Source organism: Hyaena hyaena, unplaced genomic scaffold (assembly GCF_003009895.1).
Source record: "Hyaena hyaena isolate Hyena2069 unplaced genomic scaffold, ASM300989v1 scaffold_944, whole genome shotgun sequence".
Lineage (NCBI taxonomy): Eukaryota > Metazoa > Chordata > Mammalia > Carnivora > Hyaenidae > Hyaena > Hyaena hyaena.
The window spans coordinates 528207-555177 of record NW_024081577.1 but is presented as its reverse complement, the minus strand read 5'-3'; the positions used below and the strand labels follow the sequence as shown (position 1 = coordinate 555177).

At 45.3% G+C, this 26971-nt stretch overlaps 1 protein-coding gene across 1 annotated transcript; it reads left to right on the top strand.

Moving 5' to 3' along the window:
• The first annotated feature begins 8077 nt into the window (after positions 1-8077).
• MEDAG (mesenteric estrogen dependent adipogenesis) lies at positions 8078-26971 on the top strand. Its single transcript, XM_039221113.1, has 5 exons — positions 8078-8643; positions 19197-19306; positions 22434-22546; positions 22973-23258; positions 25346-26971. Exons 1-5 carry the CDS (start codon positions 8360-8362, stop codon positions 25468-25470), a joined length of 918 nt encoding a protein of 305 aa, XP_039077044.1. The 5' UTR covers positions 8078-8359; the 3' UTR covers positions 25471-26971.

Here is a 26971-nt window from a genome sequence, read left to right as displayed (position 1 = left end):
GGTGTGGCTGTGCTCAATAAAACTTTATTTACAGACACTGAACTTTGAACTTCATATAATTGTACATGTCATGAAATATTACTTTTATGATTTTTGCAAACTATTAGAAAGTATTCTCAATCACAAGTGTGCAGAAACAGGTGGCAGGCATGACTTGGCCTGCAGACTAAAGTTTGCCCATCTTGCTCTCAAGTCAAGGCCAATGGGAAGAGTGACACTTTCTATCCAGGATGTGAACTCAGCCACCTGGGGTAGAACAGAGTTTACGAAAAGTGCTTCTCTGTTGTGCCACTTGTATAAATTTGGGCAAATTACTGGAGTGCTTTATGTGCCTCTGTTTCTCCTATAAAATATGAATATGGAATATGAACAGGGAATATGAATGTTCCCTAGCCTGGAGGATTAAATGAGTTAATCCTGTGAAGGCACTCAGAGCAGAGAAGTCCTCACTGACTATCAGCCATCATCATGATGGTTAACGTCATGGCTGACGCTGTTACAGGTGCAGGACGATGCAAATCCCAACACTGGCCCAGCACGTTTGCTTCTTCCAGGCAGCAGCAGTGGTTTGGAAGGTTTTGTGGAGTTCCCTGCATCCATCTCCTGGCCCTCCCAGTATGCTCACCTCAGAGTAGAAGTGTTTAGAGTTGGGTGGGCTCTCTCAGGCTTTCTAGTGCAACCGCCCATCCAAGGTGGGAATCTGGTCTCCACCACCATTACAGAGGCAGCCCCCTCAAATGAGGTTTAAACTGCATGGAATTCCCTTTCAAGGCTCTGGAGATGCCCTTCATTGCCTCCTGTGACTAGGAACTTTCTGTTCCTGGGCTCAAGACTCTCCATTGTGACATTGTCTCCCTTATCTGCCTGCCCTCATGTCCCCTTTCTTCCTTCCCTCTGTCTTCTTCCTTCCCCCAACAGTTATTGAACACTTGTAGCTGGCTTGATTTGAGGTCCGTGGAGACGAGGAACAGGTTTTCAGCATCTTCACACCCCAGGCACCCAGGCCATGCAAGCATCCAACCAGCCGACGGAGAATGGCATTGCCCCTTTTTTCTCATACATGGTTCTCAATAGACTTGTTCTTCTCCAGTCATTTGCACTAAACTCTCCATGTGTTAGATGCTTTTAGCCACTATAACATCCTAACCCACATTCCCCTCCTTGCCCCGCCAGCAAAGAGGTTAAACCAAAGTGCCAAAGAATGGAAGGGAACTGGCCTGGATAGGCTTCCCTGTGAACTCTGCTACCAAAAGGGAGTGTTTATTTGGGCAGACAGGAAGCAGTGAGCTCAGAGAATAACACGGCCAGGGCCCAATGAGGTAAGCACAGAGGGAAAGAAGTAAAATTTTCCATTCTAGTTCAGCCATGACTAAAGTTGTCAGGAATTAGTACAATAACGACGAATTTGAACTGATTTGCATGGATAAATCTCTCTGCAAATCTGGGCTTTTATTTTCCTATATGTTCCTACTTTAGCTTTCATAAGACTTCAACAGATATCATCACAGAAAAAATGATCTGAAGTATATTTTTGTTCATTTATTTAACAAACACTCAATAGGACGTATTATGTGTCAGGTACCATTCTAATAACTTTATATATAACCACAACACAGTGCTGCCTTTCATTCATTTATTCATTCTTCAATAAAAATAAATTGGATATATTCTGCGGTACCACATTGCACTAGGAATAAAAAGACACAAGATACTGTTTTTTCCCCCTCTTGGTTTTAGTGGGAGAGACAAACAAGTATATCAATAGCACAATACTTGTAATAAGGGCATGCACAGCATATATCATTTGTCCTGGGGACTGGGAGGAAGGGCGTGTCGCTTAGCCCTGAGTAGTTGATGTCTAACTGTGTCTTCAAAAGCGAATGAGGGTCTCCGAAGCAAGGAGGGGGCAGTGGAGCTGAAACAGTCTGTGTGTGCACAGCCTTGAGGGAGGTCAGCCTGCATCTTTAGGGAGCCATGAGCCACACTCCAGAAGCTTCGAGCAAAGTATCTGAGGATGAAGGGTATCTGAAGGGTCTCGGTCTGCTCAGGCTACTCTAACAAGACTGGAGGCTTGAATAGAAATGTATTTCCTCATGGCTCTGGGGGCTGGAAGCCCAGATCAAGGGGTCAGCAGTTTAAGTTTCTCCTGAGGCTTATAGATAGTGCTGTCTTCTAGCCATGTCCCCGCAAGGTCGTACTTTTGTGTAAACATGTCTGGTGTCTCTTCCTCTACTTATAGGAACACCAGTCACATTGGATCAGGGCTTACTCTGATGGCCTCATTTTTACTTGCTCACCTCTTTGAAGGTCCTGTCTCCAAATACAGCCCCATTCTGTGGTACCAGGGGGGACAGGGGAGGCAGAATTCATCCATAGGCTATGAGGAGGAGGGACTGAGGGTGGCTGAGGCTGGGATGGTGGTTGCTGAAATAGTCCAAGGGAAAAGCAATGGGGGGCGAAGTGGACAACACCCATGAGGACGGGAAGAGAATGACAGATTCCTGAGGGAGGCTCTCCTGTGCCCAGACGTGCCAGCTGGCTGGGGTAGAGGGCAGTGGAGGAGGGCATGGGTGGAGGCAGGAAGTGGGAGGGTGACTAGGATGACGTTGCAACTCTGAACAGAAGGACAGCGATGCCTCCCTGGAATGAAGAACATGGGAAGGGGGAGCGCATCTGGAGGCCAGAGAAAGATGGTGAGTTAAAGGTGCCAGTGGAAAATCACAGGAAGGGGTTAGCAGCCAGTCGGGCACATTGATGTGAGAATCTGAACAGAGGGCTGGTTTGGATCTAGAGATCTGAGGTCACTGGAGCTAAGGACTTAAAGCCACTCAAGGAAAGGGAAAGTAGTTAAGGACAGAGCTCTGGGACTCAGAAAAAGATGTGGCCTGAGTTGTGGGGGAAAGACCAGGAAGAGACAGGGAGCTGGCACTGATTTAATAAGGGCCCAAGTGCCAGGGGTCATTCTACTCTGGCAGGAGTCCCCTGATGTAGGCATAAAGCAGAAACCAAAATAGTGCTATGTGCCAGGCACTGCTTGGAGTACTTTGCAGTAGCTCATTACATCCTCACAAAGCCTTGCTCTTTATACATAAGAAGACTGAAGCATGTAGGAGTGATGTGCTCAAGATCACAGAGCAGACTAGCTCTTGGACCCAGGTGATAAAGCACCCAAGTCTGAGTGCCAGAACTTGGAGCTATTCTGCCTCACTCTGTCCTGAATGGATTTTAGAGATGAGAAAATTTAGGATCAGAGAGTTTTAGAAATTTGCTCAAATGACACGGCCAGTAAGTGCCTGAGTCAGGTTTTAAACTAAAGCTTTGAAACTTTCTGCTATACTGGGCACCTTCTTCACAGACTAAAGGAAGAGAGAATTGCAGGGACAAGTGTTATCTAGTGAGATTGGAACAGGAAGTGTCTTACATTTGGCCACATGGAGGCAATGGGGACTTAGGTCAGTGTCAGTGGTGTGATGGGGCCGAAGTCAGGTTTGTCAAGTTTCAAAGAGGGAAAGACAGGCAAGGGATTTAGATGGTTCTATAGAGATAAGAAGGGAGATGGAAAGGTAGCTAAAAAGAAAAATGTGATGTAAAAAGGTTTAAAGATAGGTTGTTTTTTTTTTTTTTTTTATTCAAAGGGAGAAAACTGCAGCTGTTTGTATGCTGACAGGAAATCCAAGAACAGGAAAGGGGTGGTGGGACTTTGATTTTCAGTTTGCTGTGAATTTGGTTCATTTCAATCAGGGTCTCTAACTTTGAACTTCTACTGAGGAACTGAGCCTATAAACTGGTGATGTTGCCAAAGAAGAATCACCCCAACGGGGGCACACAGGGATGGCCCCCATCTTTATTTTGCCTAGTTTTAACTGCAGATATAGCCATCGACTCATGAGTGATTGTTCCGCTATCAACAGTGTCTGAAGCTAAAGAGCAACATCACAGCCAAACTGTTAGTTTCACGAGTAATCTAAGACACACAACTGTAAATAGCCATGAGGTAGGTACCGTATACCCGGTACCAAAAATTCAAAGCCATGAGGAATCCCTCTGGCAGAAGGACAGTCTAGTGCAGTTCTTTTAGAAAATAATGGTGCGTGTTTCAACAACCTTACTCATTGTCATATCACTTGTCTCAATAATTCCATTTCTGAGATTTGGATTCAGAAAGAAGCTGAAGTGCAAAGATGTTCATTGTAGCATTGTTTACAGTAAAGAAAAACTGGAAACAAATTGAGTAGTCATGAGTAAAAGCATGTCAACACAAACAATGGAGAATCTTCTTCATGGAAAATAACATAGTGGCTTCAAATACTACTTACACAGATAATTTTTGGTACTAGATATACATACGATGTTAAGTGAGAAAAGCAGAATAATAATTCTACAATATAAACACAATGGTGTAAAGAAGCGAACAGTATAAAAAAGACCAAAAATATCTTCTCTTGAGGTGATTATGTTTGCTTGGTTGGTTCTTTGGTAATGAAAAAGATACTAAATAGGAAAAGATATCTATAGTTCTCCACTGTAACGTAGCAATGGCTGACATTACAATGAATGCAATTTTTTTTCCTGTTCACTTTTTCATACCATTCTCTGGCATTTTGGTGGTGCATAAATTATCCATAAAGAAATGCAGGTGTTTTACTGAAAATGCATCAAATGAAACCTCAAGATAACACAACTCGGAAAGCATCTTTTTAGCATGTTTTTATTGTGCTTAACACCATTTTTTTTCTGTAGAAAACAATATACACTCATTTGGAAAATGCAGAAAAATTGTAAATCAGAGAGCTATGGAGAAACAAAGAAAAATTTCCTTTAATCCTTCTATTCAGATAATAAATGTTGATATTTTACTGCAAAGGAAACAGATTTTGGTGGGGGAGATTGTTATATTCATCTTAACCAATTGCATATAACTTGACATAAATCTTTTATGCTACATTGTATCCCTCAACAAAGCCAAATCATCCATAGACAGTGTAGGTTTAAGGGTGATCAACAATGTTGAGCTCAATCTACCTGGGGCTGGGTGGGCCTCTGTAGCAGACCAGCCCCTGTTGACCTTACTGACTGGGAAAGCAATATTTGTAGCTGTTGCTGTTGTTGAGGAGATCAGAGACATGCAATAAGCAAAATACAGCTAGAATTCATCAATAAGTCTGGACGCCATGCCAGGAGACTAGCTGTGCTGATGCCTGCATTCTTCCCTGTTACTTGAGGACAGGACCTGCCTCTTGTAAACTTAAAAATTAAACCTCCAAGGTTATTAAGCAGCAAATGAATTTATTCTGGAATAGCAGAAGAATTGCAATTTGGGAAATGCAAACTACAGCAAACCATGGATCATTACAGAGAGCCAAGGAGAGAGACTTGCTTTTATAGAGGAAAGGAGGAAGTTGGGAGAGGTATTTTTGAATGAAAGTTCATTGGAAGAGAGTAAAGAGCTTGGGGTTGTGGTGATTTCTCATTGGTTGAGTTGTGGCAGTTTCTCATTGACTGGGTTTGGAAGCTTCTCATTGGCTGGGTTTGTTGTTGGACAAGGGGAAAATCTTCCTCTTGCCAGGGTTTGGAAAGTAAGTGTCTTCCTGATGGGGAATATAAGGTAATGAATGGGATGAGTGGTACCTGTATGACAGCACCCCACTTCCAGTCTTTCTGACTCCATTTTGAATGAGGTTTTCCTTTATTCCTTTTCACAATCTATTCACCTCATACAGTTCAGCAAACCCCTGGTTCTAGAATATATAGCAGTGCTCAATAAACATTGTGGAAGTCAACTACAGGCTTGGGCTCAAATTTGTACCCTACCACTTATCAGCTAGTTGCTCCCATCCATTTCTTTGGTTTTTACACACACCCCCACCCCGTCTTTGAGCTAATCACTTTCAAATTTCAATTATTAATCCTGCCTTTTCTCCAAAACTCCAGACCCACCTAATTAGCTGCCTCCTATACTTTTCCACATGGCTGTTCCCTAAGTGGCTCAAAATCTACACCATCTGTGTAGGTATCCCAATGAGGGACCAAATATCTCTCTCTACTCCTTTGTCTTTCTCTTCCCTCTTCCACTTATCTGCTCATAAAATCCTGCTGGATCCTGATTCAAAAATGCCCCTAATTCACCCTGTCATCTTCATTCCCAGAGCTGCTGTGTAAACTAGTCAGACTCTCATTAGATCTTAGGTGGATTGTTACATTGGTCTCCTTTGCCTTCAATCTCCTTGTTCTAAAACATCTTCTACATGACCATAACCAAACGTGTCTATCTGAGCTCAGACATAATTATATCACTTCCTTCCTGCAAAACATTCAAAGTTGCCCTATTGCCTCAAGAATCTAAACTCTTAGACAATTTAGAGAGCCTATCCTAATCTGGCTCCAACTTCCCTTTCTGGCCTCATCTCTTAAAGACTCACCCCTTTCACCCTAAACAGGCCTTATCTGTTTAGCTATACAGAATTCCCATCTTCCCTCAAGAAACCATACTTTCTCTTTGCATGGGTTAGTCCAGGCTTCTTTCCCAAGTTCTCATTCATAGTGCTCCCGCACCTGGAAGCTCCTCTCTTGTATTCAGAGCCCAGCCCACTTGTCACCTCTTCTGAGAATTCTTCCTGGGGCTTCCCAGGTAGAACCAACCACCCCTTTGACCCTGCTCTCATACATCTATTATACAATACATCTATTATAGCACTTATCTTGATGTCTTTAGAGGCAAGAATGAATGCCCCTTAGGGTGTGATGGGTATATACCTGGTGCTACATCCCTCCCTGTGAACACAACCCCAGCTTCTGGATGTTGCCTACAGCCTCAACCCCTGACCACACCTGTTCTCTGTGCAGTGCTCCTCAGGCTTCACTTTGTCAAAGGATCCCCCTGGCTGCTTGTTTCAAAGACAGATTCCCCCTTCCTCCCCACAAATGCTTGATTCAGTAGTGGCCAATGCATCTTGGGTGAATTCGATTTGTTCAGAGAGACTCAGCAACGGGGACTGATCCTGGGGCAAAGAGACCCATGTCTGGAGAAAGGAGTGAATGGCATTCATTTATATTCTGGGACTGCAATGAGATATGACCGAGAGGCCCTTCATTCGACCTGATTAAACCTATGCAGGGGTCCATGCTGGGCACACACACAGACAAACTAAAAATATTCTCTAAATTCTAGTGAACTTTTTAAAAGATCCAGTTTAGTGTTCTAAATTACCTACTTCAGGAAGCCTCCCCAGCTCCTCAAAACTGGGCTGAGTTGTCCCCGGAGAAATCCAGGTTTATCCTCTGCAGAACGTTTTATTTCGTACATGGCAACTGCTGAAATGCTTGCCTACCCCCTGTGACCACACTGTCAGCTCGGTAAGAGCAGGGCTCGCGTGTATTCGTCCTCAACCGCTCAGAATTTACCTATTGTCGGGCTCCTAGTGGGTATTTCGGAAACAAGTTCTTTAATTAAATTGAATGAGATGGTCCTCTCATACTTCAGGAGACCAAGCATATTCATTATGTCTACAGAATGAGCACATGGCTGGCGCTCCAATATCTATAGACTGACTCAACATATAAATAGATTCCGGGACTCGGAGAGCTTAGCCTGCTAGGAGGCTGGGGAGGAGGCAGGCCCACTGCTCCGCGCACTGAGGCCTGTGGGCCACGTGCCGGAGAAGCAAGCGGAGGCGAGGCAATGAAATCCACGGCGGACTCGAGAAGGCTTTATGGAAAAGTGACATGATCAGTGGAATTTCCGCATGGTAGGGGTCCAGGCGGAGGGATCAGGGAGAGGAACAAAGATGCAGGGCGTGACGTGCTGGGGGGAAGGGCAGAAAACAGGCTGGGAGGCAGTGCTTGGTAACCGACTCCAACTCGGGACCGGCCTGCGGGAGGACGGCGGAAGGCTGAGGCCCCGCACCTCCGCAGATCCCTAGACCCCACGCAGGGAGACGCGGGGAGAGCCAGGAGAAGGCCACGCCCTCTCCCACCGGCCCGCGGAGGTGCGGGGTGTAGAGAGTGGATGGATGCTCCGCTCTGCCGCCGACTGTTGCCACCCCACCCCCGGCCGCGTCGGCCAGGCGGGGGCGGGCCCAGCCCCGGGTGTGGAGCTGCGGACCCGAGGGGGATGAGTAACCCTTGGCGGCGAGCAGGCGCGGCCGGCCGAGAGCTTGCCAAATTCCAGCACGACGCGCGCTCGGCCTGGGGTCGTGCCCGGGGCCCCGGAGGGGCGGGCGGCCGCACCCCGGGAGGATAAAAGGGCCGTGCGGCTCGGGGCCCGCTTTCTCCGCGCCGGTCCCGCAAAGCGCCGCTGGCCGGCAGGCACCTGACACCGCAGTCGGGCGCCCCAGGCCGTGTGCACCGCTGCGCAGGGGACATGGCGGGGGTGGCGTGCGCGCCGGCCAGGCCGAGCCTGACCTCCATCTCGTCGGGGGAGCTGCGCAGCCTGTGGACGTGCGACTGCGAGCTGGCCCTGCTGCCGCTGGCGCAGCTGCTGCGCCTGCAGCCCGGCGCCTTCCAGCTGCGGGGCGACCAGCTCGTGGTGCCCGGCCCCGGGGAACCGGCGGCGGCGGCGGCGGCGCACGGGGGCTTCAACGTCTTCTGCGACGGCTGCGTGCGCCTCGACGGGCAGCTCTACCGCCTCAGCAGCTACATCAAGAGGTGGGTGGCCTCGCCGGGTCCCCGCAGAGGCCTCCACCCCGCTGTCGTGGCCTGGCTGGCCCAGCTGGCTTCCCGCCAACCCCGTCCCCACCCGAACTCCCCCTCTTTCTTGCCACTTCTAGGGTCGCCTCACTCCTAAGGTTACCTGGAGGTGCACAGCGGCCCCAGCCCGTCCTGGCCTTAGTACTGACGTTTTTCAGCTGCTACTTGCAGCCGCCCAGGAGGGCATCAGGACAGGCGCGTGGCGTAGGGCTGGGTGGGGAGCACGTAACTGGAGGGTGATCTTTCCCTTTCTGGCTCCTTAACTGGGTCAGATGAGCTCAAATGGAGGCACACCCTTCAGGGGATGTTTGCTGAGGAGAGACTCACGCCCTGGCTTTGGATTTGTGGAGAGGCGAGAGGATGCTCGATTCTGTGTTATTTACTGGCTTTATCCAGTGAGGAGACCCCAGTGGAAAAGCGTGCAGAAGTTCAAAGTCTCCCATCTTTGGCCAGCCTTGGTTTTCAAAACATAAATAAACCATGGCCGAGAAAGGAACAAAGCCCAGTCAGGTCCAGCCCAGGGCCCTGTGGGCAGTGGTATGGACAGGTAAGTTCTGGGAAAATCCTCCCAATGCCTGGAGCTTCTGGGATCCTGGGGCAGAGAGGGGCCCAAACTTAATGTGATGGAGGGGGCCCAGGATGCTTAAGTGTCTGATGCACTTCTTAGGAAATCTGCAGCCTGCAAGGCTGTGATCCATTCTAAGCAGGCTTTGATCATCATGGGGTAAAGAAGGAGGGAGCTTCATGCTGGATTCTACAGGCCTCATGCCATCCAGAGGTCACCCTGTGCTTATCTGTAGGGGTGTGTGTTTTATATTTGGGCTGTGGAACTGAGTGCCGGGAAGTGGACAGTGCAGTCTAGAGTATGAATCAGAGATGAGTAAGCTGCCTGGCTATTAGGCTACAAAGTCTTTGCTACTGGGAAAGACAGCAGCACCCTAATACCTCGTAAGTGGTGGTTGGAACCAAGAAGGGCAAGCCAACAAAATGAGATATTTAACATGCCGTCTTCAAAGCTGCTAGGGAAAATGTTGCTTTGCCCTACAAAGAGAGCAAGGGGTTTGAATGCCTGAAAAACCATTCTGCAGCAAGAGTTTCACCCTTTCTTTTTGCACCAAAAAAAAAAAAAAGAATGTCTCCCTTTCTGAGTGAATTGAAAATTCCAACCCATACACAGGGGACTACGGGACGAACTGAGTTAGAAGTTATATTTATAAAGAGTTTTTTTTTTTTTTAAAGGTAACCATTGCATCTGAGAATAGAGTATGAAAACTTAAGACGTCCAGAATTAATTGAAGCTCTAGGTTAGCGTTTTGACAGAGCCAGCTTCCTTAGGCTTAGCAAACAGTGGGGCAGAATTTAAAACGATGGAGAAGTGTGGTTATTGAACTCTTGCTTTGAACACCTCCTACACAAAAGACTCTTAAACAGCAGTGGCCCCCTGGCAGTTTAGAGTCCAAAGTAAACAATGCCCAGGTGATACAAACCAGAGTGCAGTCAGGATTCAGCTACAGGGTTCTCATTGTCAAAGCTTTTGAATAAGGGCCTTTGAACCCTGGGAAAGAGCAGGGAGCATCTGAGAATAATTTGGGTGATAGAGGGAATGATCTGTCTTCCTATCAGGGGATGTGCTATGGCAGGGGAGGTAGGCTTTTATAGGTGGGTGTGCAGTCCTGAAGGATGAACCTGGTCTGGATGGAGAGAGCCTTCTAGAAAGGGAGGGAAGACTGAGCTGTGGAGAGCAGTGAGAAGTTTTGTCTTCATGGACTAGAAAGTGGGTGGATAGTCGGAATGTAGACATCCGAAGTTGTCTACTCAGATCTGCCAAATTTATCCAGTTTGGTTTAGGGGAAAGGATACAGCTTCCTCTCTCAGAATATTACTCCAAAGCAGTGATTCATTTCCTCCATCACTCCCTCCCTTCTCTTCCTTCCTTCCTTAAGCTTTGGCCCATTTAGCTAAAGAAAAACAGCATGATTTACTTTTAAACAGCCTGTTGTGGCACAATTCTAAAGATCAGCATCACCTAGATCAGTGATAGCTAGTGTGCATTAATTGTTATCTGCATGGTGTGCCCAATTCAACATTATTGCCACTGCCATGCTGGACAGCAGTTTTGGCCAACTTGGCACAGTGCCCTACTTCAGACTTCCTCTAGGTTAGGCAGATCCTTGTTGGCATCCTTGTTGGCAAGAATGACCAGTTTGACTTTGCATTGTCAATCATCTTCACAGTCAGCTGTACCCCAGCACTTACTTCCCACCTTTCATGACCAGTTGGGACCTAGAGTTGATGGAATCCAACACCTTTTTCATCCTTCCTGTGGCCACCATATTCCTACCTTAGGTGAAGGATGGTCCCCCAACCAAGCACAGTCCCCAGAATGGCCAGGGAATGAAAAAGCCAAGCAATGATTATTAATCATTTTAGATTATAGAGCTTTCAAGAATTTATGTAGACCATCTCTCCTGAGCTGTATATATACACCAATATTGCTGACCATCCAGGTAATTTATGAGATACTTGGATCCAAGCTAAGGAACCTTGGTCTATTAATTAATTCAGTTATTGTTGTCATTCAACAACTATTTTTGGTGTGGGTCAGCTTACAGTGTAAGCAAGATTTCCTTTTTGAGGCCTCAGAAATGTGTGCTGCTGTGTCTTTAAAGAAAACACTTAGGGCTATTGACCCTGACCTTTATAGGATTCACTCATTCAGACAAGAGGAGATTTGGTGGCCCAACTTAGTGGGATGTGTTTTCTGACATTCAAAAACGTTTTTTGAACGTTTTTCCAAATTGGTGCCTACTAAATAAACCGAAGGGAACCTGGGGTGGAGAGGAGATACAGGGATGGCCACCAGGGCCGCAGAGCTCCTGAGAGCCTTCTTTAAAAACTTGTCCTAACTTTGGGAGATTCATGGCAAGCTCTTTATTATTATTATTTTTTCTTTCAAGCTCAGAATTTCCAGCTGTAATACACACAAACCCTGCTCAGGATTCCAGTTAAAAGTAACCATTAACTCTCACCTGCACACATGCCCATACACACACACATGAGCCCAAATATGTTTTTCCTGTAATTGGACGCAGCCTCTTAGTGATAGTGGCACACTTTGGCAAATAGGAGCTCCATCCTCCTTTTCAAAGGTTCCCTAGCATCAAAGAGGCTATTTGGGTAATAAAAATAAGTATAACAATAATAATGGGAGGCTGTTAATGTTTACTTGAGTACCAGGAATGGTACAAAGTATTTTACAGCTATTAATCTCTTGAAAGCCTTCAAAGTGGGCATTATTGGTGTTTCCCTTTTTTTACAGATGAGGAAATTAGGATACAGAGAGATTAAATAACTTACCTAAGTAAGGTGCTGGGGAGTCATAGCAGGAGGGCTTGTACATAGCATTGCCTAACAAGAAGCCTCCCCTTTTAGCCAGCCACCTGGAAGCCGGAGGGAATTCTGGCTTGCTGTAGACAAAAGTCTCCCGAGTCTACAAGCAAAGAACTGAACTTACATCAGACAGGACACATTGTAGATAATCAGTCTGGAAGAGAAGGGAAATCCAGTGGTTGTGAGGAAGCTGCTAAAATCAGAAATGTGAGCTGCTTCTGCCCATATGAGGCCAGCTCTTAGATGGTGGCAGTCACACCCACCTGGGGCAGAGGGTGTAGGGGGCAGCAGGGAGACATGTGGGTGAGGTGAGGGTGGAATCAGGGCTGGAGCCTTGGTAGATTTTTCAGGAGTACGTCTTGCCTCCACCTGCTGTGTGAACCATTGGGCTCTGTCTGCTGGCCCAGGCCCACCTCTCCGGAAGACCCTCAACGGGAGGCAGAGACATAGACACAACTGCGGCATTGCAGCCACGTTTGCCATGTGCAGTGCCGTCAGTCAGCATGGGTCCTCGGCCTTGGTCCCTGTGTCTGAGTCTCGGATTTGGTGACCTGCCTGGAATAGCAGCTGCCCAAGAGGACTGGTAATGATGGTGATGAAGTCGTCACCATTTGTGTGTCGAGCTCTGATTTGTATGACATGCAGTCTAGAATGAGTGTGGGCGGGCATGGTGGCCGGGTCCAGATCGCCGTGGTTGGAATCCTAGTTCTGCTGCTTACTAGCTGAGGGAACTTGGGAGATGTTGTAATCTCTGTGATTCAGTGTATAATGGAAATTATAATACCGGCAACCTTACAGGGGAGTTGTTCAGAATTTACATTTATAAGGTCCTTAAAACAGTTATTGGCACATATCGATCACTTGACACATGTCCGCAGCCTAGGTCAAGCGCTTCACGCGCATTATTTAATCTGTTAGCCACCTCATGGGGGTACTTTTTGTTAGCCAGGGTTTACAGGTGAAGAAATTAATCTCAGCAAAGCTAAAAACACAAAGCTGAGGTCACAGAGACAGAAATCAACCCCTGATCTGATGATTCCAAAGCTTTGTGCTATTACTGCGTTCTTTCCTCAGGAGCCTTGCCGCTGCCTCCCAGCCACACTGTGGTCTGCTTCCTCCTCTCAGCTCAGCTGGTCCCTGGCAGATGTCTGCCTGCAAACCTGAGCACAGCTGACCCATGGTCCCCAAGGAGTGGCCCACCCATGCCTCTGCTAGGGACCCCTCTCTCCTGCTCTGGCCCACCCAACGGTGGCACATTTGGTCTGGCAGAACAGTCCCTCCTGTCTGTCTCATCTCAGTAAATGGTTCCAACTCCAGACCCCTCCTGCTTTGCTCTTTCTTATTTACATAACTGGAGCATAAGCCTGTGGGGCTTGAACACATGAATGCAGAGAGCTGTGCATTTCTCCTGCATTTGTAGGTTTGAATCATTACATTAGTTTGTGAGCCTCTAATGGCAGGGACCATGTCTTAGATCAGTGCTTCTCAAACTTTAATGTTTTTTTGTTTTTGTTTTTTGTTTTTTCTGAGAGAGAGAGAGCGCATGAGCAGGGGAGGGTCAGAGAGAGAGGGAGACACAGAATCTGAAACAGGCTCCAGGCTCTAAGCTAGCTGTCAGCACAGAGCCCGATGTGGGGCTTGAACCCACGAACTGTGAGATCATGACCTGAGCCAAAGTATTAACCGACTGAGCCACCCAGGCACCCCAGTGCTTCTCAAACTTTAATAAGCATGCAGGTCTCCTGGAGATCTTATTAAAACACAGTTTTTAGGTTGAATAAAAGTGGGGAGGAACCCAGGACTCTGCAGTTTCACCAGCTCCTAGGTGATGCCAGTGCTGATGGTCAGGCTTTAAACAACACGGTTTTACCTCTCTACGGTTTGGTATTGAAATGGTGCGTTTTCTTAGGTCTTCCTAACAGACTATATGCTTCTTGAAAGCCAGACTGTTTCCTTTTGCCTCTCTGTGTCCCCAGTGTGCAGTGCATGTGCTTCGTAAGGATTTATTGCATGAATAAATGGATGTACAGATGCATTATTCTCTGTCCAAGACAACGCTTCCCATGTACTGAGCATCAGGAATGAATGAATGAATGAATGACTAGATGAACATGTGCATCCTGTATGTGAATCAGCAGACAGGAGAGTGATAAATCTGAAACTATTGCTTCATTTCCCTAGAGTTGGGGCAGAAGGAGGGGAGGAAGTGAAAGAAAACGATCTGTCTGACAGCTTAGGCTGAGGCTTCACATAAAGCTGTCACGTTAACACTGGAAACAAAGCAAGGCCATCCTGCTTGCTCCCAAGGGCAGAATGCTGTAGCTTAGTGTCATAGCAAAGGATTATGAAAGCGATAAGCAATTTCTGGGACTTGTCCACAAGGCCCGTCTCAATATGCATTCCTCGTTTTCTGTGCTCCACTCTCCATATTTTTTTTAAATGCACACACGCAGAGACCCACATGCACAGCCCCCCTCCTCAGATGGAAGCTTTAGGTTTGAGTTCTTATGCACCTTTGAGCACTAAATTGCTAGAGCCAAGGGAAATTTGGGGCAGCGTTTCAGACTGATCTAGAAGTGATGTAAATCCTGAAGCAATCTCCAGAGAAAGGTAGGCATCTCAGAGGGGAATGAGCTTTCTGCCACTCCTGATCCGCTAGAGGCAAAAATACAGTGTTCTTTCTTGGTCTCATCTTTCAGGCATTGCCTTCATTAAGCTTTAGCTTTAGCCTTCCACACTGAAAAATAAAGGAAAGAAATTGGGGCAAGGAAGGAGAAACTCTTACTTATTTTTCAGACACAATGTTGTCCTTTTTCTTGGTCACTTAAATGAACACAGCCCTGGTTGTGTGGCACAAGTTTATAGAACTGCACCCTTTGGTCAGCAGAGTTGCCCAGATTAAAGATACTGACAGTGCTTGTTGAGCATCTATTATGGGCCAAGTACATATATCTGTATTACTGGCACTGCATTGAATCCTCACACAGAAAGAAATACTGTTACATCCGTTTTATCAATGAGGGCACAGGTTCCAATAGGTTAAGTAACTCACTCAAGGTCACAGTGGGATGTGGCTCTGTAGCCGAGTTCACACAGCCAGTCAATTAGGGCATGACTTAGATCTCATTTAAAATCACTATGCACTCTCAACAATAGCTAAAACATGGAAAGAGCCTAAGTGTCCATCAACGGACGAATGGATCAAGAAGATGTGGTTTATCTATACCATGGAATACTACATGGCAATGAGAAACAATGAAATCTGGCCACGTGTAGCAACACGGATGGACCTTGAGGGTGTTATGCTTAGCAAAATAAGTCAGGCAGAGAAGGACAAATATCATATGTTTGCACATATAGGAGGATTAGGAGGAACTTAACTGAGGACCATGGGGGAGAAGAAGGGGGAAAATGGTGGAGGAAAGGGAGAGAGGCAAACCATGAGAGACTCTTGAATACTGAGAAACAAACTGAGGACTGATGGATGTGGGGGGGATGGGGGAGATGGGCATGGAGGAGGGCACCTGTGGGGATGAGCACTGGGTGTTATATGGAAACCAATTTGACAATAAACTATTTGTAAAAAAAAAAAATAAAATAGAAATACAAAAAAAAATAAATAAAAAAGGAAAAAAAATAAAATCACTATGCATGCGAAAGATAGTCACATTGGTCTGCCTTTCAATCTTTGGATTAAAGCCAGGTATAGAAAGTTTCAGCCTAGAAGCATTTTGGGGCCAGGATAAAAGCAATGAAGAAATGAGAGTTTAGAGGGAGCTATCTTAAACTATTTGCTTTTCATCCTTAATAATTTCAGCAAATACAGTAAGCATCCAGTACATAAGAAGCAGCATTTGCATTAGTAATTCAGAAATATGTACAATTAAAGATGAAATCACTATTCCCTAATGTAGTCTGGTAAGGCTCATCTTAAAATAAAGCCAGTGATTGAATGCTAGATACTCAGATACCTGTGAGACTTCACAGCCAGGTCCACAATCTCTTCGTATTTTAGTGGCTTACATATCTAAATTTTGTAACAGTGAATTCCAAAGGAGTACTCACATTTATTAATTTCTCTGGAATTTCAAGGTATTTAACTGGCTGGAAGGCTGGGAATGATGAAATAAGAAGGTATTTCTTATTTGTGTCCTGGTTTAAATAGAGTTCATTAAGTAGGGATCTTGCTACAATCGCCTGTCTGTAAATTCTGTTACAGAGCTCTCATATAAATCGCATTTTCACACATGTGTGGCATAGTGATAACTGACATGCTCCGTGGTGATGTTTCAGCCCCGTTAAGATCCTAAAAGTGCCTCTAAATCATCAAAGGAAAGTTAAATTATGTTGAGCATAGTTTTATTATTCAGAGCATCTTATTAAATTCAGACTCCAGAAAGGATGACGCGTGTATAGGTTATGCATTAAACTCAGCGAGTGTGTGAGTATCTGGAAGCCCTTGCCACTCCCAGCCCATTCCCCCTTCTCTGATCATGAGAAACAACAGCTCTTTGAGCCCCCTAGCATTCCAAAAAACATTCCAGAGAATTCTGGGGAAAACCGATGATTGTCCCAACCAGTGATCATTTCTAAGTTGGGCCTTTCATCTTTTTCCCATAAGCTGTGGAGTCATCAGAATAAAATTGATGATCCCTCCAATTGGACCTCAATGGGTCTCGTAGGCAGAGAGGCAAGTACTGCACTGTTATGTGTGACATCAGAATAGTAATTGGGATGGCAGTTTTTCTAAACGCACCGTACACAAATGCCATGAGCGCGCCCTAGAGAATGACACTCAGACCATGGATATTGAGAGAGCAGAGGAGTCACCTTGAGAAAGATATGAAATGCTTAAGTGACTGTAAATTAGCTCCATGGCAAACAAGGCAGAAGAATATGAAAATCTGCCCCGGATGGGTCGCAGGCGGCATCAGACTACCCCAGCAACACGAGTCTGCCTTGCTGATGTTTTCTCCAGTTGGATTCGTCCTTTTCTTTCCATAACAACAGACAAAAGTTTTCTTCCTTTCTTCTTCCTCTGTGCCCTCCCCACGCCCCCACAACCACAGATCTTATGCGGCCTCTCCCAGGCCACTCTTGTCTAGTCATCCCATGTCCTGGATAGTTAAAAGATAACAGCAGAGGTGTCAGGAGGGTACAGGGGACTCCCATGCTGCCATCCTCTATCCCAGCCCTACCTCACAGGCCCTGAGCCCCTCAGATGTGATCAAGCATGTGTGATGCCTACCTGGTGCCCAGCACCAGATAGGTGCTCAGTGAATGCTGTTGAATGAATGAATGAGAGCAAATGAACTCAGCAAATGGTCGTTCCCTTTCTCCCTCCTCTTTTTGCTTCCTTTTGTCAGTTGGCCAATTGGAACAAAAAGGAATAGGAACATTCTCTCCCTGCTGATATGGAACACAAGGGCCACTCCCTGTCAGATGCTCCCCCTCCATTCTCACTGGGCACTGTGCTGCCCAGGTGAGGATAAGGGCAGGAGAATGGTGACAGAAGAACCCTGGTCTGCATTTTCTTCTACAGTCTGTTCCCTTGTTATTCCTACTGGTCCCCCCCAACTCCTGCCCTCCTCACCCCACCCCAGAATGTCAACACCTGTACCTGCTTCCCTTCCCTGGAATACACCAGCCCTGTTTCCCCCTCCCCACTCCCGGACAAGCCCCCTGATCACCCCCAGTGTCCCTGGAGTGGGAAGCAGAGACTACATTAAAAGCCTGATGAAATACAAGGCAGGAAGCATTTTAGAGACTCTATCAGGGGTCAGGTCTTAAAAGCTATCAAAATCAGGTCTGACAATCCCCAGAAAAGAGATAATGATACAGATTTCTAAGAAACCAAGCTGGGAGACAGACAAGCTGAAGCTGTGTTTTTCTGCCTTGGAGGTAGATATTCTCCCACGTGCTCCCAAGCCATTCCCAGGTCCGGATCTCTTGTGCTGGCCCCCCTAAGCAGGTTATGGGAAGTGGGGTGGGGCAGGAGGCTAAGAGGGCTGTGTGGTCACAGCTCTCTGCAATGGAGCTTTCTCCAAGGCTGTGATTTCCATGTCAGGCACTGGAAGGACAACAAGCCAGAAAGAACTCGAGCTGTCTCTGTCTGTGACTAGATGTAGGAAGTAAACACATCACAGCACAGCAAAAGCAGCCTGTGCCATCAACCAGGCCGGCCATTCATTCCTTGCAGATGCACACTGCTGGGCTCATCAATGGGATCCCAGTTCGGTGTTGAAGAGGGACTGTGGTGGACACATCCTCCAGCTTGTTGGATGCTATTCAGTCTGCCTGAGTCCATATGACATCTGAGCTTAGGTGTGGATGGAACAATAGCCGTCTTCTTGAGGAAAGCCATTTGCACCTTGATCTGTCTTTTGATAAATGATGCAGGTAGAAACCTAGAAACTACCTGGAAAATTTGTAGAATAGGGAGAGAAAGCTGACATGCTGGAAGACAGTCAAAACGAGAAAAAGAACTTCCCAGGCTGGAGTACTGCATGAAAACCAAGGAGGCTAATTTGAATAGGGTCATGGGCAAAATTCTAACATTAGTAGTCTTTTTTTTTCATTGCACAAAGCTCAGGATCAGGGAGATATGAATTAGTTCATATGACTCTTGGTTGATTGTGTCATCTATAGAGGGGCTGGGCTCTAGGAATTAGAAAAGGCAAGAGGGGAAGAGAAGAAAAGGAAAATTTCAGACCCACCAATTTGGTAGGGTGACTGTAGAGAACCCAGCTAATCCCACTAGTTCAGCGTAATTCATTCAGCATCGAGAGAGACAAAGTGCTTGCAGCTTCAAACTAACTCTTATAGCCCAAAAGATAGATGGTATTGGCCATCACGGAGCAAAGGCTGCCCCTGAGAGCCCAGGATTGGTGTCAGGCCACCCCAAAGACCATGGCCACCTTCAGGCCATGTCCTGATGTCTTAGCTGACTAGGGAGGGGATTTATTTATATCGTACAAAAGCTGACTGCCTCCAGAGGACACATGTTATGCCATTGGTCTCACAAGCTCTGTGGATGTGGCAGGCGCCCGTCCAGAACATCCCCTTCCTGCCCTGGATGCAAGGGTATATTACATTGGCAATTATCTCTCTTTTTTTCCTAGGTATGTGCAACTGACCAACTACTGCGATTATAAAGACTACAGGGAAACTATACTGAGCAGACCAATGCTGTTCTTTGTTAATGTACAGACCAAAAAAGACACCTCAAAAGGTAAGTCTATAAATATTTGGGGTTTGATGCTGCCTCCTGGGGCTGTGGACCATGGCATGCCAATGAGGTAGAAGTTGTTCATGGAGTAGGCAGGGTAGATGTCAGCTTGTTGCAAGACTGGAGGTGAGGATCCTGGTGCATCTGAAGCACAGCACAAGCCTGCAGAACCTCTAAATGATCCTAGGGCAGAAGCCATCTGTCTCTGGGTTTTTGTCTTGTACTTCCTGTCTAGGTAGGAAGTGCTATCGGGCTCGGAGTCTACAGGGATTGCAAAAATGACTGGAATGCTGATGATGATATATAATACTGTGTGCCACATTCCAGACACTCACATGTGTGAGGCATACACACTCATGTCATTGATTGACGCAACAGCCCCATACCCCTTTCATCCAAATGGGAACATTTTTGAGCATGAAAGTAGGTACTGTTAATAATTATGCTGGGACTAAGGTATAAACTAGCGCTAACCCAGGGGGACTACGTTGCATAGTCATCCTACTTATGATGTGCGTACAGCCATTTAATAGACAAGAAAACTAAGATAAAGAAATAACTGTTGCAGAGGCTTTTTTGTTTCATGCTGTGGCCTTCAGATTTCAACTGGAGAGATATCTCTTCATTGTTTCTTCCAAGAAATCAGATTTACTGATAAGACCTCTATTACCTCCAGTTCCGGTAGGAGAATATCTCCATCTTCCCTGCTTCCTGCACAGTGTTATGTGGGGAAAGTCATGGGCATAATGCTCTGTGATAGAGGCAGAATTTCTTTTTTTTTTTTTTTTTTTAGAGGCAGAATTTCTTAATTCTGCGTCCCAATAACATTCCTAAAATGAGCCCAAGGTAATAAGAAATGATCTACAAATTCAAAATAGACTTTCTCAAACAATCGTTCTCATTCAGATTCGTGGAGCTGATTCTCTGTTCATTTCATTCAGAATCATTTAGATTCTCCTCTCACTCGGTAATTCAGTCACAATGCTCTCTTGGCAGGAAGGGCTGGGAACAGAACAGGAGGTAGCAAGTGGGCTTGTTAGAGCATCTGAGCCCCTGATGTTATTTGGCTTGATGATGACCAGAAAGCTGGAGAGTTCTCTGGGAATGTAATTCACAGATGTATCAAGTACACCTCCTGCATCGATCTTTCTCGGGAGAAGTCTTAAGAAAGAATAAGAGACCTCTCCAGTTTTGCATTTTAATGAAAGTGCAGGAGGTGGTGCAGGAGATTTGTGGATTTGCGGGTAGCCTATAAAAGGTACACAGTTGTGTGACAACTATCCTGGAAGGAGGTACAGAAACCCAGTGTTGTGGAATTGTGAGGAAAGCCATGGAAAAAAAAAAAGGAGCTTCTATGATACAGAAGCTTAAGATGGTCAAGTTTAAATAATAAAAGTTATAAGTAAGGTAACACGTCTAACCTTGGTGCCAAACTGCACTTTTGGGAAAATTAGAAAAAGCCACCTGTAACCCAACACAATTTACTAATCCTTTCCAGAAGTTTGTCATAATAACTAAACAAATAGACAATGTCTATGAATGTGAACGGTACTCTCTAGAGTTGTGCGATGTACGACTTGCCCAGCCAGCACAACCATGGAGTGTGGTAGCCCTTAGTATCTGATGAACCTAAAGATGTTGGTTTGGTTTGTGTGAAAGTTAATTCAAATAGCTTGCTTTTTTATCTCCTATCTCAAAGAGGATATAAGGTAATTTAGATTTAAAGTGCCCTCCAAAAATGGCAATTTGGAAGAAATGAAACAAGGGTAAAAAAAAAATAAATAAAATGAATAAAGTTAGTGCAAAAGTTAGCTCAAATTATATTCCTGAGGGATGTAAGACTCATTATTGATGGACCATAGGTTTGAGTCCCAAAGCAAATGCAAAATGTTCAGGTCTCAAAATCACATAGTGACTAGTCCATGGCCTTTAACAGAGAGTGGCAATCTATGTTATGCATCTGTCTAGAAAAAAAAGCTTGACATTTAAGGCTGTGGAGCTTGATTCTGGGGACTGGAAAAGTTAAGAGACTGTTGGTTTAAAGTATTTCAAATTTCCTACTGAACAACTTTCTCTTTGCTTAGATTGTATAGAATTGGACATAAGGAATTAAAAACAAAAGAAAGAAAAAACCCCAAACCAAACCACCACCATGACCACCTACAAAACAACTGTCTGCTGGAGGGCAGAGACATGCTATTATTTAAACAGTGGGAGGGACTTTTCTTCCCAGTGGAGAAAAGTTGGGGGTGGGTCGTGGAGGACACTTAGTCTCAAATTGCCTTGATCCTTAAAACCTTGGAGTAGCTCTCAAGCAGAAGGCATGCCAGGTCTTTGGGGAAGGATGGGGACAGGGGAGAGATGGTTGACAGGGGTGTGGGGGTAGGGTGGGAAGGCATAGGGCAGCTTCCTTCCCTGGACTTGGTTGATTCTCTGCCTTGCAAATGAGGAAATGTTGGTGAGAGTCAAGTCGCTCTTTAAATATCCAGCAAGGTTGTGACATGCAAACCAGCTGTCTTGAGTTTGGACTTGAGCTCCCCATGCTGGATGCACATGGTAGGACCCAGTTTTCATTGGTGATAATTAGGGAATGGGACTTTTTTTGTTTTTTGTTCTTTGTTGTTGTTGTTTTTTTAAAACGTTTTATTTCTGAGAGAGAGAGAGACAGCATGAACAAGGGAGTGTCAGAGAGAGAGGGAGATACAGAATCCGAAACAGGCTCAGGCTCTAAGCTAGCTGTCAGCACAGAGCCCGATGCGGGGCTCAAACCCACAAACCATGAGATCATGACCTGAGCCAAAGTCGGACACTTAACTGACTGAGCCAACCAGGCGCCCCTGTTTTGTTTTGTTTTGTTTGAGGAAAGCGTGACAACGTGCACTTGGGGGAGCTGATATTCTAATAGGCTTCTACAGTTGCCCAAAGCTTCCTTCAGCTACAGGGTTCTCAGGAATAACATTTCTAGAAATCTGGGTAGGCCTTGCAGTGAGGGTCTGAGGAAGCCACAAAGGAGGCTATAAATGAACAAAATCTCCAAATAGGATGGCAGTAACTGCTTCATCAAATGCTAAGAAGTATGTTTATGTCGCACATGCACACTTCTATTTAAATTCTGCCTCCTAATTCCTAGAAAGAACATACGCGTTTTTTGTGAACACAAGGCACCCCAAGATAAGAAGACAGATAGAGCAAGGGATGGACATGGTCATTTCCTCAGTGATTGGAGAAAGCTACCGGCTTCAGGTAAGCTTTCGTCCATCTGATTCCAGGGCTGCTAACCACATAGAAAGGGCTCTGTGCATTTCACGCAAGGCTGAGTCCCTAGAGCTTAATTATAACCAGACACATACATTTTCTTTTGTTTCATTATCACTATGAATAAAATGAACTTGGTTTCTAGCAACTGATTAGAAATGGGGTAAAAATAAATGTCAATTTGACCAAGCAGTTCAAGAGCTTCAGATGGGTAGGATGTAAATACAAAGATTCTGTTTTTAAAAAACAAAAGTCACTGTTTAAAAACATGTCAGAATGAAAAAGTAAGAAGATATGTGATTTTTTGGATATTTGGGCAGTTGTTAGTTCAATAATATAATTCTATAATAATATAGAATTCTGTAATATAACATTATAGCCATGACATTAATTAAATGCTTCTCTCTCTTTCAGTTTGATTTTCAAGAAGCAGTAAAACATTTTTTCCCTCCAGGAAATGAGGTGGTTAATGGAGAAAATTTGAGCTTTGCATACGAATTCAAAGCTGATGCATTATTTGATTTCTTCTATTGGTTTGGGCTCAGCAATTCTACTGTAAAGGTGGAAGGAAAAGTTCTGAATTTGTCAAGTACAAGTCCAGAAAAGAAGGAGACAATTAAATTATTTCTGGAAAAAATGAGTGAATCTTTCATCCGAAGGAGCAGTTTCTCTGACCGAAAATTCAGTGTAACTTCCAGAGGTATGTTAAAAATTCTCAAATACCTGAGGAAGGTAGTTGAATAAAAGGTTAGGAAAATATCATGGGAGTGGACAATTCATTGAAAAAGAAAGGCCTCGGGGTGCCTGGGTGGCTCACTTGGTTAATCATTGAGCTTTGGCCCAGGTCATGATCTTCTGGTTCATAGGTGTGAGCCCCACATCAGACTCTGTGCTGATAGCTCAGAATCTGGAGCCTGCTTTGAATTCTGTCTCCATCTTTCTCTGTCCTTTTCCTGCTCACGCTCTGTCTCTGTCTCTATCTCTGTCTCTCTCAAAAAATAAACACTAAAAAAGAAAGAAAGAAGAAGAAAGGCCTCTTGATAAAAGGGAAAACTAATATCATGGAATTCAGAACATAAAAAGTGAGAAATGTAGTGACTTTTCTTCTTAGGCTCCTAAAAGTTTTCTGACATAGCAGTTATAGTAGAATATAATTATGTAGAATATAATGTTTAAATACATTGTTCATGTAAAAATGTATCACTAGTCATTTAAACATTAACAATAATTTGAATGTCATGAAGGAATGATGCTTTCCTGATGTGCATATTCAAGGCCACAGAATGTTAACAACCAGGGGCCCCTGCGGGAAGATTGTATAAGGCTGCCATATGTATCTTTAAAAAATCTTGAAAGGGTTTGTAAGACCACAAAAGAATAACTCTGGAGAAGGCTTCACCTAATACACTTTACTCTAGATCCTAATATCCAGTGCTTCTGGCTCAGAAGTTGGTGAGACTTCAGTGTGGCTGTGACCAAGGCAGATGACATCAGTCAGGTGTTGTCTGGCTTTGTCTTCTGCTGAGCCCATTCTCCTGTCCCACGAGTCTGGCCCCCGGCAAGCAACTTCCTTGAACCAAACCAGGACTCCTGCTGCTAATTGCAAGAAAGGACACAAACGCAAACAAACAAAAATCACCAATCTCTACCAACCTGCAGTTTAAAAAAATATTCAGGTGTAAAAAACAAGAGTCTTCACTAATTATATTTAATGAAGCTTGCTTTCTTCCAATGTTTATAGCAAAAATGCTTACTCCTAAGTATTTCTTATCCTGGAGATAGCACCTCCCCTCCTGTGTGTGTGTGTGTATGTGTGTGTGTGTGTATGTGTGCGCGCGCGCACGCACGCTCGCATGCTCTCACTCTCCTCCTCCTTGCTCTTTTCTTGCTTCCTCCTGCCCTGCTGTCTCTCTCTCCCTCTTCCTCCTCCCTTTCTCCTTCCCCACCTCTCTTTCCCTCTCTTTCTCCCCCTAACTCCCTCCCTCCTCCACATTGCTTTAGCTTTCTCTGGGTGTTCCTTACAAAATCACTTTGTGCTTTGCTCCACTGCAGTCTTGGGGGAGTGCGGGGGGGGATTATACACTGATTCTTTTGGGGAAGGATTAACTTGGCCGGTGGCTGTAGGCTCAGCTGCCTGATCCCTCCTGTGACATCCCTCCAGCCCCTCCACTGGCCTTGCTGTTTCACATCCCTTGCCCTCTGTGTGAGGCTGCCTGGGATGTCCATTGCCATCCAGGGGACACCAAGGGGTGTGTGAAGTTGGACAGTGTGTCCTTGCAAGTTGACTAGGAGTCAGGCCTTGGGCCACTTCCAGGCCAGAGCAGTAGGGAGGGACTCTTTGAGCAGGGCCTGACACCTGAGCCATCATTATGCACTGCAGGTGGCAAAAGGGAGATGTGTCAGCGCCCCCCTCCCCCAGCAAGCAGGCCAGGCCTGGCCTCTACTGGCCCTGCCCTGGTGAATCAGCTTAGGCTCCGTCTGTCCGTCCCCTTCTCCCCTTTGTGAAAACTGACCTTTGTCTTGGGCCTTTTGTCAAAAGTGAGAAAATTCCATACACATCTACTCCAGCCCATGGAAAAGTGTATGGTCCACATCCTACTGGGAGAAAAACAGCCATGAAAAGCCGCTTAGGGTTATGAGTTTTTCTGAGGAAGTCCAAGTTCTCTGCTACTTATTGAAATGGTTACATTGTATGTTGTATGAGTTTTAAGGAACTGTTGGGTTTTTGTGTTTGTTAATGATAACAAACACAGTGATGATGATCATATGCCTTGTTACTTTTCTCAGGTTCGATAGACGACGTTTTCAACTGCAGTCTGTCACCCAGATCATCTCTGACGGAGGCTCTTTTGGCAGAATTGCAATTTCCAAGTGTTCTGGAATCTGAAGAGACCCCCAACCAATTTGTCTGATTGGACTGAACACTTTGCGGTCACTGCTACCTGCCAGGCTGTCACCAAGACAAAAGGCTGGGGGGGCAAGCGGTGTTGGGGAGACAGGCACTCCCACCTGCTTGTCGATCCCGATCCCAGTGCTCCCATGGACAGTTCCTGTCTTCCACTCCTCTGGGGGTGCCCAGGCAGGCCCACGGCAGCTGACTCCAGGAAGGGAGGGCCTTGGCCCGGTGGCCTGGGTAGTGTCCTCTCCTTTGAACACTTCTCTAGAGAGGCAGCGGGGGCAGCAGAATCCTGCCACCCTGAGTGCTTTGCCTAGAACCCCAGTCTCCTTGGGGGCTCCCCTGGCAGCCTTTGAGGGGCCAGTCTGACTTGGGTGTTGACTGTCTATACTGTGTAAATCAGCTGTCCTCTGCTCGGGACCTCCTCCTCGTCTGAACCCAAACCCAGCAAGTGGGTGGTGAGCCGTGCCATTTTCTTGCAGATGTGGCTGGACGAAAAGCCTAGGACACCTTTCACTGGAAGACAAGGATGTTTGCCATCCTTAGGAGAAGGGTCACTGGAGGCCGGGCCAGGTTGAGGGGACAGTAACCTGCCACCCACTGCCTGAAATTTGAGCTCATCAAAGTGGCCTGTGTAGACAGAGGCCAGGTAATGTGATACCCAGTAGTGATGGGGGAAAGATAACATACTAGGCAGTGTCCTCTACTGAAAGCACATTATGTCAATTGGGTATTTTAAATAAGCCTTTAGCAATCTTCACACTAAAAGCAAAAAAGAAGGAAGCTGTAACATTACCATAATACATTGTTACATCAGTACATTATTCATCTCATAGCTACAATGGAGTTCTTCAAAAAGAGAAAAAAATCCTATTTACATATAAAACCTGCCTAAATGAATTGCTACATATACTTATAATAAGGAAGATTTATGGACCCTTAGTATAATTTTTTTCTATTCTTTTTAAACAACTTCCTGTACTATACGTTTTGATAACACCATTGATCGCCCTTCATTTATATTTGATATGTTGGGTACTCTGTGCAGTTAAAACTTTTCTTAGCATTCAACATGGGATCGATTAAATTTGTGATCAAGTGTGTATGTGTGATCTTTCCATCCTGCTTTGCAAGTGGTAGATTTGCATTGTAACTTAGCAAATTATGATCAGAATTGTGGTTTTCACAGCTACTTTCTCAAGAAGAGCTCTTTGAGGAACAGATCTATGATGTATTTGGAGAAAAGAAACAGAATTTGATAAGTGATCATCCAGAAAAGAAAAATAATTCTTCCTTAATAACGGAAGAGGCTCAACATTTGTTATTTAACTCAGTACAAGATGAAGAGTGTTCACAGTAAAATAAGTGTCAGTGCAAACAAACCTTTAGGCAGATATCAAATAGTAAATGTTTCCCAAAAGAAATAGAAATTCTATTCACAAAAATTGACAAAGATTTTTTTTAAGTAGCTGAATTGAGAAGAACCATCAATAATCACTCCAAGAATGGACTAAAAA